Source organism: Tinamus guttatus, unplaced genomic scaffold (genome assembly GCF_059628265.1).
Source record: "Tinamus guttatus ecotype Peru unplaced genomic scaffold, ASM5962826v1 Tinamus_guttatus_pri_ptg000060l, whole genome shotgun sequence".
NCBI classification, from domain to species: Eukaryota; Metazoa; Chordata; class Aves; order Tinamiformes; family Tinamidae; genus Tinamus; species Tinamus guttatus.
Window position 1 is genome coordinate 10,744,619 of NW_028288594.1, and position 14,115 is coordinate 10,758,733.

At 45.3% G+C, this 14,115-nt stretch overlaps 1 protein-coding gene across 1 annotated transcript in view; it reads right to left on the reverse strand.

The window, feature by feature from the left end:
• ITGB5 (integrin subunit beta 5) overlaps positions 1 to 14,115 on the reverse strand; it is a 65,579-nt gene that overhangs the window by 9,226 nt on the left and 42,238 nt on the right. The window contains exon 10 of the mRNA XM_088519577.1: positions 12,594 to 13,023. Within this exon, the coding sequence (XP_088375703.1) occupies positions 12,594 to 13,023 (430 nt within the window). The remainder of the gene's footprint in view (positions 1 to 12,593; positions 13,024 to 14,115) is intronic.

Sequence of the window (14,115 nt, forward strand, 5' to 3'; positions counted from 1 at the left end):
TGAGCACACTTGAACTGGAGCACTGAGGGCCAAGGGGATTGAGCCAATTCCCCCTCTTCTGCAGCACTGCACAGGGGCACAGGAGAGCATCCATTCCGATCCCGCTTGGACATGAGAAAACCCAGCACAAAATACAAATCCACTGGAAATCCTTCTCTGGAAGTTGTATTGCTCGTGAAATGGTTTAAAAGCAGTTGGTGTCAGGCCAGTGTACTAGGATAGCAAGTGTGTGCATCCGTTCCAGCCCCTGGCATGCTGGGGATCAACTGCTGGAGGGAGCTTGGAGCAACTGCCCCAGCAAAGGGACACAGCAATTTCCAAATAATGCAGGCTTATCAAACACTGTGATAGGAGAATTTAAAAACCACCATCTTATACTAAATGCTTCTCTTTATTAAGGAAGCGATGAAGAGAAAGCTGTTACATATGAAAGTGTATAAATGCGGGGTGAAGTTTAAAAACATATCCAAATGTGTGCTCTGCCTTGGCCAAAACAGTCCAATAAGTCACTGAGACACTAGGCGTGGGCATTTCCATGTTGAGCTTTAGTGGCAAATCAGCAGAGATGTCACCAACTTCACCACCTACACTGTCTTGCAAAGGTAGGCATTCTTGCAAGTGCAGGGAGCTATTTTTGAGGTGCATACGGTCATGTAAAAATATTACTTTCCTTTTGAAAGAAAAAAAAAATCCTCCTAGCTTTTATGAATGGAGAGGAAAAGTTTGAAAACACCCTCCCTATACAACACTCCACTTCTTTCTCCCACTCTGCAAGGCTCCAGGGCTGGCAGGAAAATCAAATGGATGCATTGAACATGCAAGAAAAGATTCCTCATGATTTTTAAGGCATTTTTTTTTTTGCTTCTGAAGCACTGCCATTACAGAGGGTTCAAGGAGAGGGAAGATCATATTTCAGTCTGTTTCCGTTAAATAAAGTGACCTATTTTTGTGCTGCTGTCCTAAGGCTCCCATCCAGGGTTAGGACCTTCAAAACTCTGTACACTTGTTTTTGCCATTTTGGTTGCTTGAATGACTAGTCTGGAAAAGCCACAACAAAACAACACACACAAAAAAGGGAATGTAACCGATGAAGAGGAGTAAACTACGGCAAGCAGCTAAAGAATTCCCCATCTCTTTAACCACAGTCTGGCAGCCCCGAGTGCCTGCCCGCTGCCCAGAGAGACCCATAGCAGAAGCCACGTGTCGTTTGTGTTCTCTGAGGATGAACATACCAAGATCAGCTGCTTAGAAAACGAAGAGCACTCACAACCTGACAATGAGCGGCACTGCTAGAGCAGGGTTTTTCCATCTCGCTGGCCCATTTTTCAGTGTATCTGATGTCTGTCCTCCGCAGTGCAGGAGAAAACGCTCCTCTGAGGCTCTGAGAACGGCACATTTTGAGTGGGAGGAAGAAGGTAGCGGAAGAAGCTTTGAACACTTGGAAAGCTCGGACCTTTTTGCTTGGAGAAGGGCTATGGTTAGAAACAGTGCCTGCTCAGGCAAATAAATCAATCATCCCGTTTCCCACTAATCCCTTTCCATGACTCAAGTTCAAGTCATGAGCTTGATGTCTGCCTGCCTAGCAGCCGTGCACGTACGCAGCGCGGGTCCACATGCAGCCCAGAGAGCGGTGGCTTTGCGGGGCCGGGTGCTCCAGCACCATCCGAAAGCTTGGGAGGGCTCAGGAGCACAGGCAGTTCTAAGAGGGGATGGTCTTAGCGTTCATTCCTCTGAGGTCTGGCAAGGACAACGAGGAAGGCAGGCTGGTAGGAGCACGCCAGCCAACTCCTGAAAACTAAGGAGCATAACAGCTCCGTTGTTAACATAAGGTTACTACATAAACAAACCAAAAAAAAGGGACAAACATCAGTGGTCTGAGTTTTCCGTGTATATTGAAACATATCTACTGTCTGTCTCTGTTTATACCAGAAGGGAACACACCCAAATGCATTTAGCCACAAAACAATGCTGAAACAACAAAAAGCTAAAAGTTAATATTAACTAAGTGTTGCTTTTATATACATTAATTAAACCAGAGTCTATGGCTCTGTGCATCATACCACTGCATTGATTTCAGTGAGTTGTAGCACCACAACACATACGCGCTTGGCTAAGCATAGATGAGGTTTTAAAGAAACCTTTATTTCAATTCCAGCATTAGTTGAGTTCACCAGTTCCATCATGGAAAATAAATCATGCCAGAAATGCAGACTAAGCAATCCCAAGGTGAAGGACGAAATCCCTGCCTGAGCTGTTAGTTCAGCTGCGGGTACCACAAGCCAGGTCACTAATTGCACGTTATTGTCACCATCTCACAAGTTGCAGCACTGCAATACCAAACCAAACCACAAAAAAAAAAAAAAAGAAAAAAAAAAGAACCTCTCTTCCAGTTTCTCAATGACTTGGGAACTTTTAGGTTAAATGAAAACTATGCAGGGGGAAAATAAGCTTTAGAAACTGCTGTCTCATGAAGGCAGCTGAAACTTATCTTGGGGCAGGATGATTTTCTGTGGCAGGTCTAGCCAGTCCTTTCTCATTTTCGTCCTCCTGCTATGGAATCAGAGCTGAAATGTAATCACAAGATATGGCTGATGATACATCAGAAAGCCAAAATGGGCAGCTAGGAGTCATTTCCTGGAGGAGATCTAAAGCTGCACTTCTTAAAATAAAGCCCTTTTTTTTTCCTGTTTTAAGTAAGTTCAACACTCCACAAATCTCTTGACTTCTGCTTACATTAGTGTCTCAGCTGAGCCTTCTCCACGTGGCCTTTTGGACGGCAGCACAGAGCTGGGAATTAGAGCTTTGAGGTCCTACCACTAACTCTGCTACTGATGCACCAGGCGATACCAGGCGGTCGCTGCTGCTGGAGCCTCCCAGAGAATGAGTGCCTAAATCCAAGGGCAGGACATTGGGAAGGGTGCTCCATTCCCCCTCAAGGTGTGAGCCTAAAAGTTTTCACTTGGCTCTTCCAAATACCGTGAAACGCCCATAGGTCCATAAGCAGGAGCTTCTCCCCCACTTCTCCACCTTGTCTCCTGGCCCAGCTCTGCTGGCACCACCTAACCACTTACGCTTGAGCTTTAGCCACGATGGAGACCCCAGGGGACTCAGAAGGATGAGTAATTGGGGGCATATGGTGAACACTCATCTAGATGAAACACAGGCGAAGGGACTCCTCGAAAATCTGGAGTACTGTACCCCCCTCACTGACATGGTGCCTCCGGGAAGGCCGAGCAGCTTCTCCCTGCCTGGCGTGGGCACGAGCCGGAGAGCCCTGGCACCTGCCAGCAGTGCCGAGCTTGCTCAGGCATGCACAGAAAAAACAGATTCGTTCTCAAAATAAAACCTGTCTCCAAAACACAGATCCAGGATCCCAAATCCCTGAACCCCAGGGCCAAGCTCTACGGTTCAGGCCTATCCTTAAAAGGAAAAGCAGGATAATTCCCACTTACCAAAGCACGTATGGCCTAAATGTCCTTTCAGCTGGACCTCATTAAGAGGGGAAGGTCTCTGGAGCAAAGACATTCTTTCTCTGCAAAATCCTGTGCCACAGGAGCGTGCCTAGCTCTGCGTTTGAATGTAAGCACATAATCTGGCGCAAGTTCACCAAAGGTTCGCGAGCTCTGGGTTGGATTTTTTCCTTTCCCAAGGATGTTGGAAGAAGTCATGGTTTCATTCAAAATGAAAAGAAAAAAAGAAAAAAAAAAACACAGCTTATGCTGTATTTTACTTTCAACTCTTGTGTTTGCTTTTTAAGCCAAACCAAGCAATGCATAGGGGTTGCTACTGCAAACTAACACGAAATGTAGAGACCCCCAAATTTCACATACCTGCTTGTTTTAGGCCTTTGCTTGCCTCTAAACCCAAAATACAACATTCACTTCCAAATGTTTATTTCTGTTAATCACTGTAATCAGAGAGAACAAATATGAATGCCAGGCTGAGCGGGGAGCTTGTCGTAACACCAGGACTATTTAAATGAGGTAATTTTAAGATTGTCCTCCGTCTTTGGGGAGCAAGTATATCTGCATTTTGCCTTCCAAGTTTGGCTTTTCTTTGCTTGGAGCTTCCTGAGACATAGAGCTGGCAGCAGCTGGAGGGGACGGGGCTGCGGACGTGCCACTTTAAGAGCAGAGAGCCTCTGACGGGGCTCTGGCTCTGGCGAAGATGTACGGACGTCACTTCTTTATTTGTTAATTCTGCCATGGTATTTAATGCCTCATTAGCATGCATTAATGGTTGCAAAGGGTCTGCCCAAGGAGGAACAGTAGTGAAAAGAATCCGAAACAGCAGCACTCTGTGTGGTTCGGTTTTCCAGGGAGCTGCTGCCAGAGCCTGGGAGGGCTGCAAGGGACTTTGATAGCAATGAGCCTCGGTAGCGTGAAAGAAGGGGTGAAAAAAATGATGGTATTTCCCTTTCGTGTGGGGAACGGAAACTCTAGCAAAGCAGCACTCAATCCACTTGGGTGGAGAAAAGAAAGACCCAGTCAATTACTGTTTCAGTGTGAGCAACAGAAACAAAATCTCAGCATGAGCTGTGTGGGGCAGGGCTGGGTATACCTGCTGTCCAGGAACCCTGAGGCATATTGAGAATCAAAGCTGGCCTAGCAGTGCAATATCTTCAATCTTCTGCCTTTCGTGCCAGCACGGAGGAGGAGAGGGAAGGCATATCCTCCCAGAGGAAGGCAGCATGTGTCTTGGGATTAAACCGCCCAGGAAACAGAACAGAAACCAGGCTAAAGGGAAAGGATTGACCAATACGGGGAAGGAAGCAGAAGAGAGAGGCTGGGGATGGGAGAAGTAGCACAGCACCTTCAAGAGGGCTCTTGGGCTGATGGGTTCCGTTTCACATCCTCTTCATGCCATGCAAAGAGCAGAGTTCCTCAATGACCTTCCCCCTCAAAGCTGGGAGCTTTGCTCATGGAATCGAGCTGCGTGCATGTCCCCAGAGCGGGACTGGCCTTGAGGATGGCACTGCAGAGAGCGGGGCAGGAATGCACCAATATCAACATCTCGCACCAGAAATAAATCTAGTTTATGCAAACATGCTGTGGAAAAGCTGTGGAGCTCAGACGTTCCCAGGCAGTTGTGTCACAAGGGCTGTGGAGCCGAGCAGGACCCGTGAGGGATCCTGTGTGAGGAGCAAGAGCCACGTTAGCCGGAGCGGCACCAAGGGGATTCCGTTCACTGCTGCTCCAATTAATCCTCATTACATCCTAAAGACCTGCCTGCCCCGGCTGACCTCTGCTGTGCATTTCTTTATGCTAATCCACAGGACAAAAGTAAATGGGGCTGACCTCAACCTTACATTTCTTTATAGCAAATCACATGGCAGGAGCAAATGGAGCTGACCTAAACCTTGCATTTCTTCATGTTAATCCATGTGAGGAGAGCAAATGGAACATGCCCAGCTTAACACTTTATCCAGAGAAAGGAAGACAACAGGAGAGGCCCCACATTCGAGTTCCTTATTAATTTTTTTTTTTTTTTGCAGAGTCTTTATAAATTCCCAATGGAGCTGAAACATTTCATTAGCTGAGGAAGGAGGGACATACAGCTTGGGCATCCAGAGAAGTGATGGCTCTCCAGCAGGCACTGAGTGCATCCTCCAAACCCTCTCTTGAACCAGGCAGTTCAGCCTCAGCCTGTAGCTGCTATAGTGCTGTTTATGGGATAGGATTAAAAGGGAGTAGAATCTGTCATATTTTCCTTTTTTTTTTCCTCTTTCTCATTCACTGGGTTATTTTTTTGATCTCCTGCTCAGAGTGCAGACTTCTCCAGGTAAAGGTTTTTGTAGAGCCACTTCAGCTGGCAATAAAAGTCAAGGCAAAAGGGAAACATAGCAGGAAAAAAGGGTTTCTGTGAAACTCAGGAGCCTCTTCACAGGACCACATTTAAAAGCCAGGTAATTCTGGAGCCCCATCTGCTTTTTATTTATCCTGCCCACAGCTTCCCCCAGACAAGACAGAGCGTCTGCAGGGAGAAAATCTAAAGATGTGTGAAACCAGGTTTGCTAATTGATAAGGAGAAGGTGCAGGTTCACAGCATCTCATACAGCCATACACATCTATCTATCTCTCTATCTGTATTTATTTATTCATTTATTTTCTAGCTCAATCCCATTGTTCTTGCAGCCCTCAATTCCAATCTCTGCCCCTCTTCTCAGAGTAATGAGGATGCAGAGAGAGAGAGAAGGAAAAGAGACATAGTCCTGTAAGTCACCCTTAATAACCAAAAAAAAAAAAAATAGATTTTGGTCCAGAATACTGTTCTGGGTCCATTCTACTCCAAAACTGCCCTCCCTTCCCCACCAGCCTCCACTATCTGCTACTAATGACTTGGATTTTTAACGAAGCAGCTGGTGCCTCCAGACTGCACAGGGGTGTCCTGAGCTGGGAGGACTGGGACGGGGCTTCAGTCAGCAAAATAAGTCCCAAAACTCTCTTAATAGCTGTGATGCCTGGTCCTCCTCTGGCCGTTACCTCCAGTGCTGCTGCATGGAGAGCTTTGGGCAGCCACGGGGCCCTTTCCCTCAGCAGCTGCATGAATCACTGTTACAGCATCCGCAGCACAAACACTCATCAATAACTGAAGGATTATTTTTAACTTCCGTGTCTTATATGGTCCTTTCTCCTCTCCCGTTCATTTCCAGCTTTGCTACGCAGAGACCTGCATCAGTGCTCAGGCTCCATCCTTTTACACAAGCTAAAAAAAAAACCTCCCTCAAAAATAATAAAAAAACCCCGAAGATGAGAGCTGACAGGAAAAAAAGAAAAACATTGCAAATGTGGTTTAGGCTCCGTTCCCCGCATGAATGCCTCTCTCTTCCACAGGCCGCAGTGTTCCCTTTTGATATGTGCTAAATTTGCTTTCTACTGAATCATTCTCTGGACTCGCTGCAAAGGATCCGAGTCAGCAGACACAAACTAGTTTCCTCTCCCTCCCCTAACCGCACTCGCCCATCACCCATACCTCAGGGATTATCAGATCAAATGCCACCAATTTCTTCCTTAATCAAACACAGCCAGCTCTGGGAAAAGCTCAGAGGCTAGGAACGGGGCTAATTAAGGTAAAAGAAGTATTTAGGGATCATCTTCATCTTTTCATCTGAGTCTGGCCCATCAGTGTCCTGATCTAACACTAGGCACTACCCCAGGGCAGATGAATCATGCCTTTAAAAATAAGTGGGGAAAAAAAAAAAGGTTCATTTCCCATAAGAATTGCCCAAGCCCACAGTAATTGGTGAACTGATAACAGGCCTTGGTAGGAGTCACAAGGTGGGTATATCAGCTGTACCATCAAATCCAGACATTTCTCTCAAAATGCTAGGATAACGCCATTGCACCTCTCTTGCATAACCAGAAATTGCAGCATCAGCACCAGAAGGCATCTTCCCATGGCATAAACTGCAAAGGCAGAGTTACTAAATAATTTTATGGTGCCTAGGACTGGCAGCTGCAAAAGCAAATTGCAAAAGCAGGACTGAAGTTCTTGGTCTGTGGTTGAGTTAAACAAGAGATCTGTGTCACTGAGCATCCATATAAGCCAAAAATATACATTTCTTCCCCATTTAATAAAATAGGGAAGCACACAAAAGTGAGCACCAGGCTCCTGAAGGATGATGCATCCTCAGCGGTCTGTGCACCGTCTTTCTGTAGGGCACATGAGTTCCAACGTGTTCTGGGCTAGCTTGAGCGTGCAGATTCTCCGTGCCATGGGTAAGCCATGGACCTTCAATGAGCTGTGAATTCCTAAATCCCCTTTCAAAAGTGATTCTGGCACTTGCATGCATTTGCAAGTCTTACATCTGGCACTTTAATGCTGACACTGGCTTTTTATATCACAGGAAATACCATACAGAGAAACAAGGCAGGACTCCTGCATGTCATGATTCCTCTGTGCTTTAGCCAGTCAGCTACTATCTTTAGCTACCTTAACTGCTAAATAGGAATTCAGGTGCTTAAGACCTAAAAGGTGAAGGTTTTAATTTACAAAGTGTTTATAAATCTGATTTATTGTCTATTTTTTAATGGATGAGGGAAACAAGCTTTGAACCCATCAAGCTGCATTGAAATTAGCATCTGCCTATTGCTCACTAAGTATGGGTCTGGTCGGGATGAGATTTTTAGGAGAGAAACAGTTCCCAACTTGCTGATTGTTCTTCTTTTACACACTGGTAGTGTTTAGAGTTTGCAGTCGTGTTTTGCTGGCAAAATAAAGAGATAGGCCCAGGCTAAAGAACTCACGAATTATACCCACATGGGGGGCCAGGATAACAGCAACCACCATTAACAGGAAGATTCACTAGAATTCACTAGACCAAAACGCAGAAGATGCTGGGCTTAACAAACAAACAAACAAACGAAATTCAAGCCAAAAAATGAAAATTCGTAACAAACTAATGAAGCTTGGTCTGCAGGGAATCAGCCTCTCCCCAGGGCCCCTCCTCTCCGACTACCTAATTTTATGGGCCCTTTAGGAATGCAATTAGCACCAAGACATTTCCTCCTTTGTCAAATACCCTGGAAGGTGGCCAGGCAGTTCAGAAGTTACTGGGACACACAGCAACCTGCAAAGGACAAGCCCTGGTTCCACAGAGGATGGCAGGCTCAAAGCAGGAACGAGTAAAAGCCAGAGCAGGGTGCTGAAGCTGCCAGCATAGAATGTGCTATCCAAAATTTTCTGTCTTCCCCTCCAGTGACAGCAGCCAGTGCAAATGCACCAGAGCTATCTCTTTCCCTAGAAAAAGCTCTAACAAATGCATTTGAGGGTATAGAAGGTGACTTCCTGCTGTTTCAAAACACATTTTGCAGGGAATAATCCATTCATTTTTCAAAGGAAATGCAGGAAGAAACCTGTCTTTTGGAGGGGCTAGAGAACAGAGCAAGAGCACTTAAGCAATCTGTTCTGTATGTCCATTCCAAAACACATTGAACTATGGTTTGAAAAAGCTATTACTGGATTTAGGTAGCAATAAAACAAACACTGCTGATTTATTAGTAGCTGGATGCTGCTTTAATCAGCATTTACCGGGTATCATAAATGATTATTTTCCCATTCTTTTCTCACAAAGGCACTTTAAAGCTCATGTTAATAATGAAAATAATGGACTTAGGGCCTACAGCCATCTCTACAAGAGAACTCATAGGTCTATTTCCAACCTGGAATAATAAAATCCTTGTTTCTTCTTAGACCATTTCCCACTCAAAATCTGCTTCTCTACTTCATGTGGGCCACAAAAGGCAAAAAAAAAATATGTCTGAAACACAGACAAAATGATGTGCCAGGATTAGAAATGAAGCTTGGAATAAAAATTTCCTTGCTGGACAAAGGATTGAGTACCAACAAGGAAGAATTCCAAAGTTTATTTCAGATCAAAAAAACCCTCTGTCTTCAGAGCCTGAGAATATTAGATTTATTTGACACAACAAATGTTTCTGTAAGCCCAAGCATCAGCTGCTCACGTTGGTGATTTGAAGCACAGCACTGCAGCCTGGCCCCAGGAACAGCAGGATTCATTCCTCTGGTGCCCCCAGGCAGGGTTCACACTCCTGTCTGAGACAAATGATCAGGCAACTACAACCCACTCCTCTGCCCTTTAAGGTGGAGGCTCAGAAGGAAAGAAAAATAACCAAACTCAAGTAGAGCAAAGTAGCTCTGGATTTCCAGTTGTGATAAATCAAGGAAGCTGCATAGATGGGCCAGAACGTAGGAGTATGTAATATACGAGAGCAATTTCCCTCCAAGCTTTGTGTTGTGCTAGTGACTCAATGGGACAGACTTTGTTCTGGCTTACAAATGCTAAGGATGGTCATGGAACAAAGTGCTCAGAGCACTGCCGGGATGAGGCATAGAAAAGGCTTGACCACATAATATGGAAACGGATTTGTGCGTGTGTGGATTTCCAGTGTTCAGCTTGAGCAAGAACGTTTTCTTCCATCTTCCTCCCATTGTTCCTTAAACTTTGGTCACTTTGAAGGGGTTAGTCTTAGCTGTAAGGTCAGGGATAGGCACTAACATGTTTGTGGTGGTGTCTTACGCAGCAGCTTGGTACATGAAAAGGCATTTAAGAGGGGACAGAGACCCACTGTGCTTCAACTCAGGTTGGTCTGAAAAGTGTTTGAAATATGGTCACCAGAAACTCACCAGAGGCACAAAGCATCTTCTAAAGTAAAAGACAACTCCATAGAGCATATAAAAATCCTTTATAGCCCTAATGAGTTCCCCTTACAGGCCTACAAGCTAGGCAATTCCAGAACAAGGAGCAAAACAGTGGTCTGCCAGCAAAATAACAGTTCCATCCAAGCTGCTGTTTCAGTTCTGCATTTGGCCAAACCTTGCTGACACAATCCCACAGTGAAGGGACTCAGCAAGAGCTGCACTCACTTGGGTGTGTGTCAGGAAGACAGGGTGATCCAGAGACAGATATTGGGGGAAGAAGTGACAGAAGGCACATGGGGGAAGTACTTTCTGCACATTGTATGAACAGAAGAGTTACCTCCATGCAGTGGCCCCAGATGGGCTCCTGAACACATGTGACAAACTCCACTGCTGCTGAAGCATCTGTACTATGCTGATAGATTGAGAAACCCAGTCCCTAGTTAAAAACACAGGTTTTGCACCGTTTTGTAGGTAGGAGAGAGCACACTTATACAAGCGATTCTGTTTCTTTATACAATATGAAACTGCCATTGGTTGGGGCTGTGCTGGGCACTCTGTGCCAGACCTCTGCATGCAGCAGGACACAGCCCTGCGGTGCAAGGTCTAGGTCCTCAGATGCTCCCTACATGCTGGAGAAATGCCAAGCCCCACAGACTGACAAAACTGGCTTTAGATGTTATGTCATTGGCAGAGCACTTGCAACAGCTCAGATTTAAATTCCAGCAAGTTGAGTGCTAAAACAAAAACAAAACAATAGAAATACCAGGGAGCATAGCAAGAATAACACCACTCCACACAGGCTTGCTAGACTTTATCCTATCCTGCAGCAAAGATAAGGCTCAGCCTATTCTTATTTTTCTTTTAAAGCTGTAAAAAGAACTTTTAAATATGTTTAAAACTCTCTCCAATCCCAAAAGAACTATTCTAGTCTTCATCAGAAGTCCTCCACAAAGAAAGCACGTACAATAACAACTACAAAAATTATTTTGCTGCAGGTTGGTAGAAATGGGGCACTCTGTGAAAGGAAATTCAAGTAAGGAGTTATACAGGTGGGTCCTCCTCTTGTGGTATCAGATGCCATATCAGTAGCTTCCAATCTCTCTTTAGCATCACTCTCTGCCAGCAAACAGAGCCAACCCATCTCTTCAGTGGAATGATGCTATGAAGACATAGTCATATGGAGAATTCCCAGACAATATTGTCCCCATTTACATGTACAGTTGGCTTTAATTTTCCCCACTTACCTGAAACACACTCTAGGTGACCCTGTGTGTGCAGGGGGGTTGGACTAGATGACCTCTAGAGGTCTGTTCCAACCTTAAGCATTCTGTGATTCTATGAAAATAGCCTTTTTTTTTCCCCTCCTCATTCCTGCATCTTTAGAGTTAGCTACTAATTCTCCAGGTCTTGAAGAGCCCACAGAGAAGCTGATAAACAACTTCCTCTGTTGCAGAGGAATCCCCAGGACTCCATTTCCAATTGCTGCTAAAAGATTGTGTGGGTGGACACCTGCCTCACTTGTAGACTGTGCAAAAGCTCTACTAGCTACTCTTGAGGAAAATGAGCAAAACCAGCTTCTACTCAGCTAATAACATGATAGCCTCAAACAACTAGAAGTTTACAGACAAATGTTCGTCCATTATCTGCTATCCAACTCGCAGGAAACTGCATTATAAAATAAATGGGGGAGAAAAACCTCTGCTTTCCCAGAAAACAAGTAGAAAGTAGCTATTGTGCAGGCTTATGCTAGAGGCAAGACAGCCTTAACAAAACTGGACATGGTTTTGGAAATTTTGTCCAAGTTTTTCAGTTTAGGAAGTATTTTGCTTGTTTGAAAAAAGACAAGTTTTGAGGAATAATGTTTTCCTCTGTTCTAGCTGAACAAATTATGTCCAAGGACTAATCCAGACCATATGTGCAAGGTAAATTATGTGACCTCAGAATGAGGAAGTAAAGCTATATTAGTAAACACTACTAAATATTTTTCAACCTAGTTTAAGCAAAAATGGACATGCAGCATCTTTATCAGTGCATAGAAAGACTATACATGATAGATCTCCAGGAATATTCAGTGAAAGTTCTCCAATAAGTAACACAATTTTTAATACAGTGTAATAAAACAAACAGCCTTTCCTTTCACCTGTGCTGCATCCGTGGATTACTCCAAGGGTTTAATCTTTAATAAAGATTATTTCTATCTGTGTAGGGATGGATAGCACTTGTAGAAGAAATCAATCTAATAAGTCACAAAAAGCTTCGGAGAATTAAAGCCTGTGAAGGTTTACTCTTTCCTAAGACTAGACTTCAGAGTAGAAGAAATGCATGTGGTTATCCAAACCGAGCTCAAAATCATTGAGTTAGACTTCTCAGTCTGCTCGTTTGGTTGGGTTATGTGCAACAGAGGAGGGCAGAAAGGGTTGGAAGGTGCCTACCTGAGCAGAGGACACCCTTGTAGCGGGCACACGAGAAGTCATCGCACTCGCAGAAGGACCCGTAGATGTTTCCGAACTCGCTCTCGTAGCAGATGCACTGGTTGCAGCTGCACTCCCCTCTCCCGCTGCAGATGGGCTTGCCTTCCACCTCCCGGCACATGTTGTGGTACGTGTTCCCGTTGGCGCCCTCCTCACACTCGCACTTGGCGCCCAGGTAGCCCGTGTCGCACTCGCACAGCCCGCAGGAGTAGGTCCCGTTCCCGCTGCACTTGCTGCTCTCCCGCTCGGCCCTGCTGGTGCACCCACAAATACAGTTGTAGGTCACCACGACCTCCAGCGTGTCCCGAAACCCAGCAGGCTTGATGGTGAACACGTGGGAGGTGTCCTCAGCGGGACAGCTTCGTGCTTCTACTGCCACCTCAAAGGAAACCTGAAGGGGAAAGTTGAGATGTAAGTGAAGAGAAGTTAATGTCACTCAAGTTGCTCACGGGGGCTCAAGGGACAGCATAGCCCTGCAGGGAAGGCCTTGGAGAGGATGCCCCAACTGTCCTGAGCTCTGTCACTTATCTACAGTGGCAACACACTTCCCTGGATGGCAGGTGGATCTTGATGGTCAGTGGTTGTCTCAGCTTTGCCATGACACAAATCATGTATAAAAGATGAAAGTCTGCAGAGCTTCAGGAAGTTGAGGTTCAGGCTTTTTTTTGTATTCCAGAAAGCACCAAGCAAAAGCCCAGCAGAGGTCCTTCTAGGCCCTTCACCTACACTGGGAAGAACATCTCAGACAAGGGCTGACCATGTCTGCCACTGTCACTAGTCCTCAGCAAGGCCACAGGCTCACCAGCAAGCAAGCAAGGCTGGTAAGCAAAGGAAGGAGGAAACTGCAAGTGTGTTGATGAAAGCCATGGAGTGACTCCATTGTGGAGTGCCACCCTGAGCACACCAACTTTCTATCCCAAGTGTGAAAAAAGCATCTGAAACAATCTGGGAACTAACAAAGATATAGGCAGGTCAACATACAGAAAACTGCCCATGACATACTTAGGGGTTGAGGCATCCTTAAATCCATTTTTGTCGTGTTTGTATAAACAAGGGAAACCAGAACACCACGTGATCCAAACAGAAAGAGCACAGGAATAAGCCTGATGTTTCATCTCAGCCAATGACGTAAGACAGAGGGGAAGAAAAAACAAAACAAAATGAAAAACAAACAGGGAAATGTTAAGAAAGCACAGCCAGCCATCTTTTTAGTTTTGTTTTCTGTTAAGTAAGTATAGCCCCAGTGGTCCACTCCAGGCTGAGGGGAAGGTTTTTGCTAGGTCAGACAGGCTCTGCATCATCGACCACAGAAGCTTTGTCATCCCTGGACACCCCTGACATCCCCTTTAGTGCCTCCCTGCAAAGTGCCTACTGGACCTTTCCAGTTCCTTCTGAGCAGACACTGACAAAATGCTGTGACCTCTTTCCTGCAGTTTTTACTTCCTCTTCTGCCTTTCTTCCTGCAACTTTCTCTTCCTTCTTT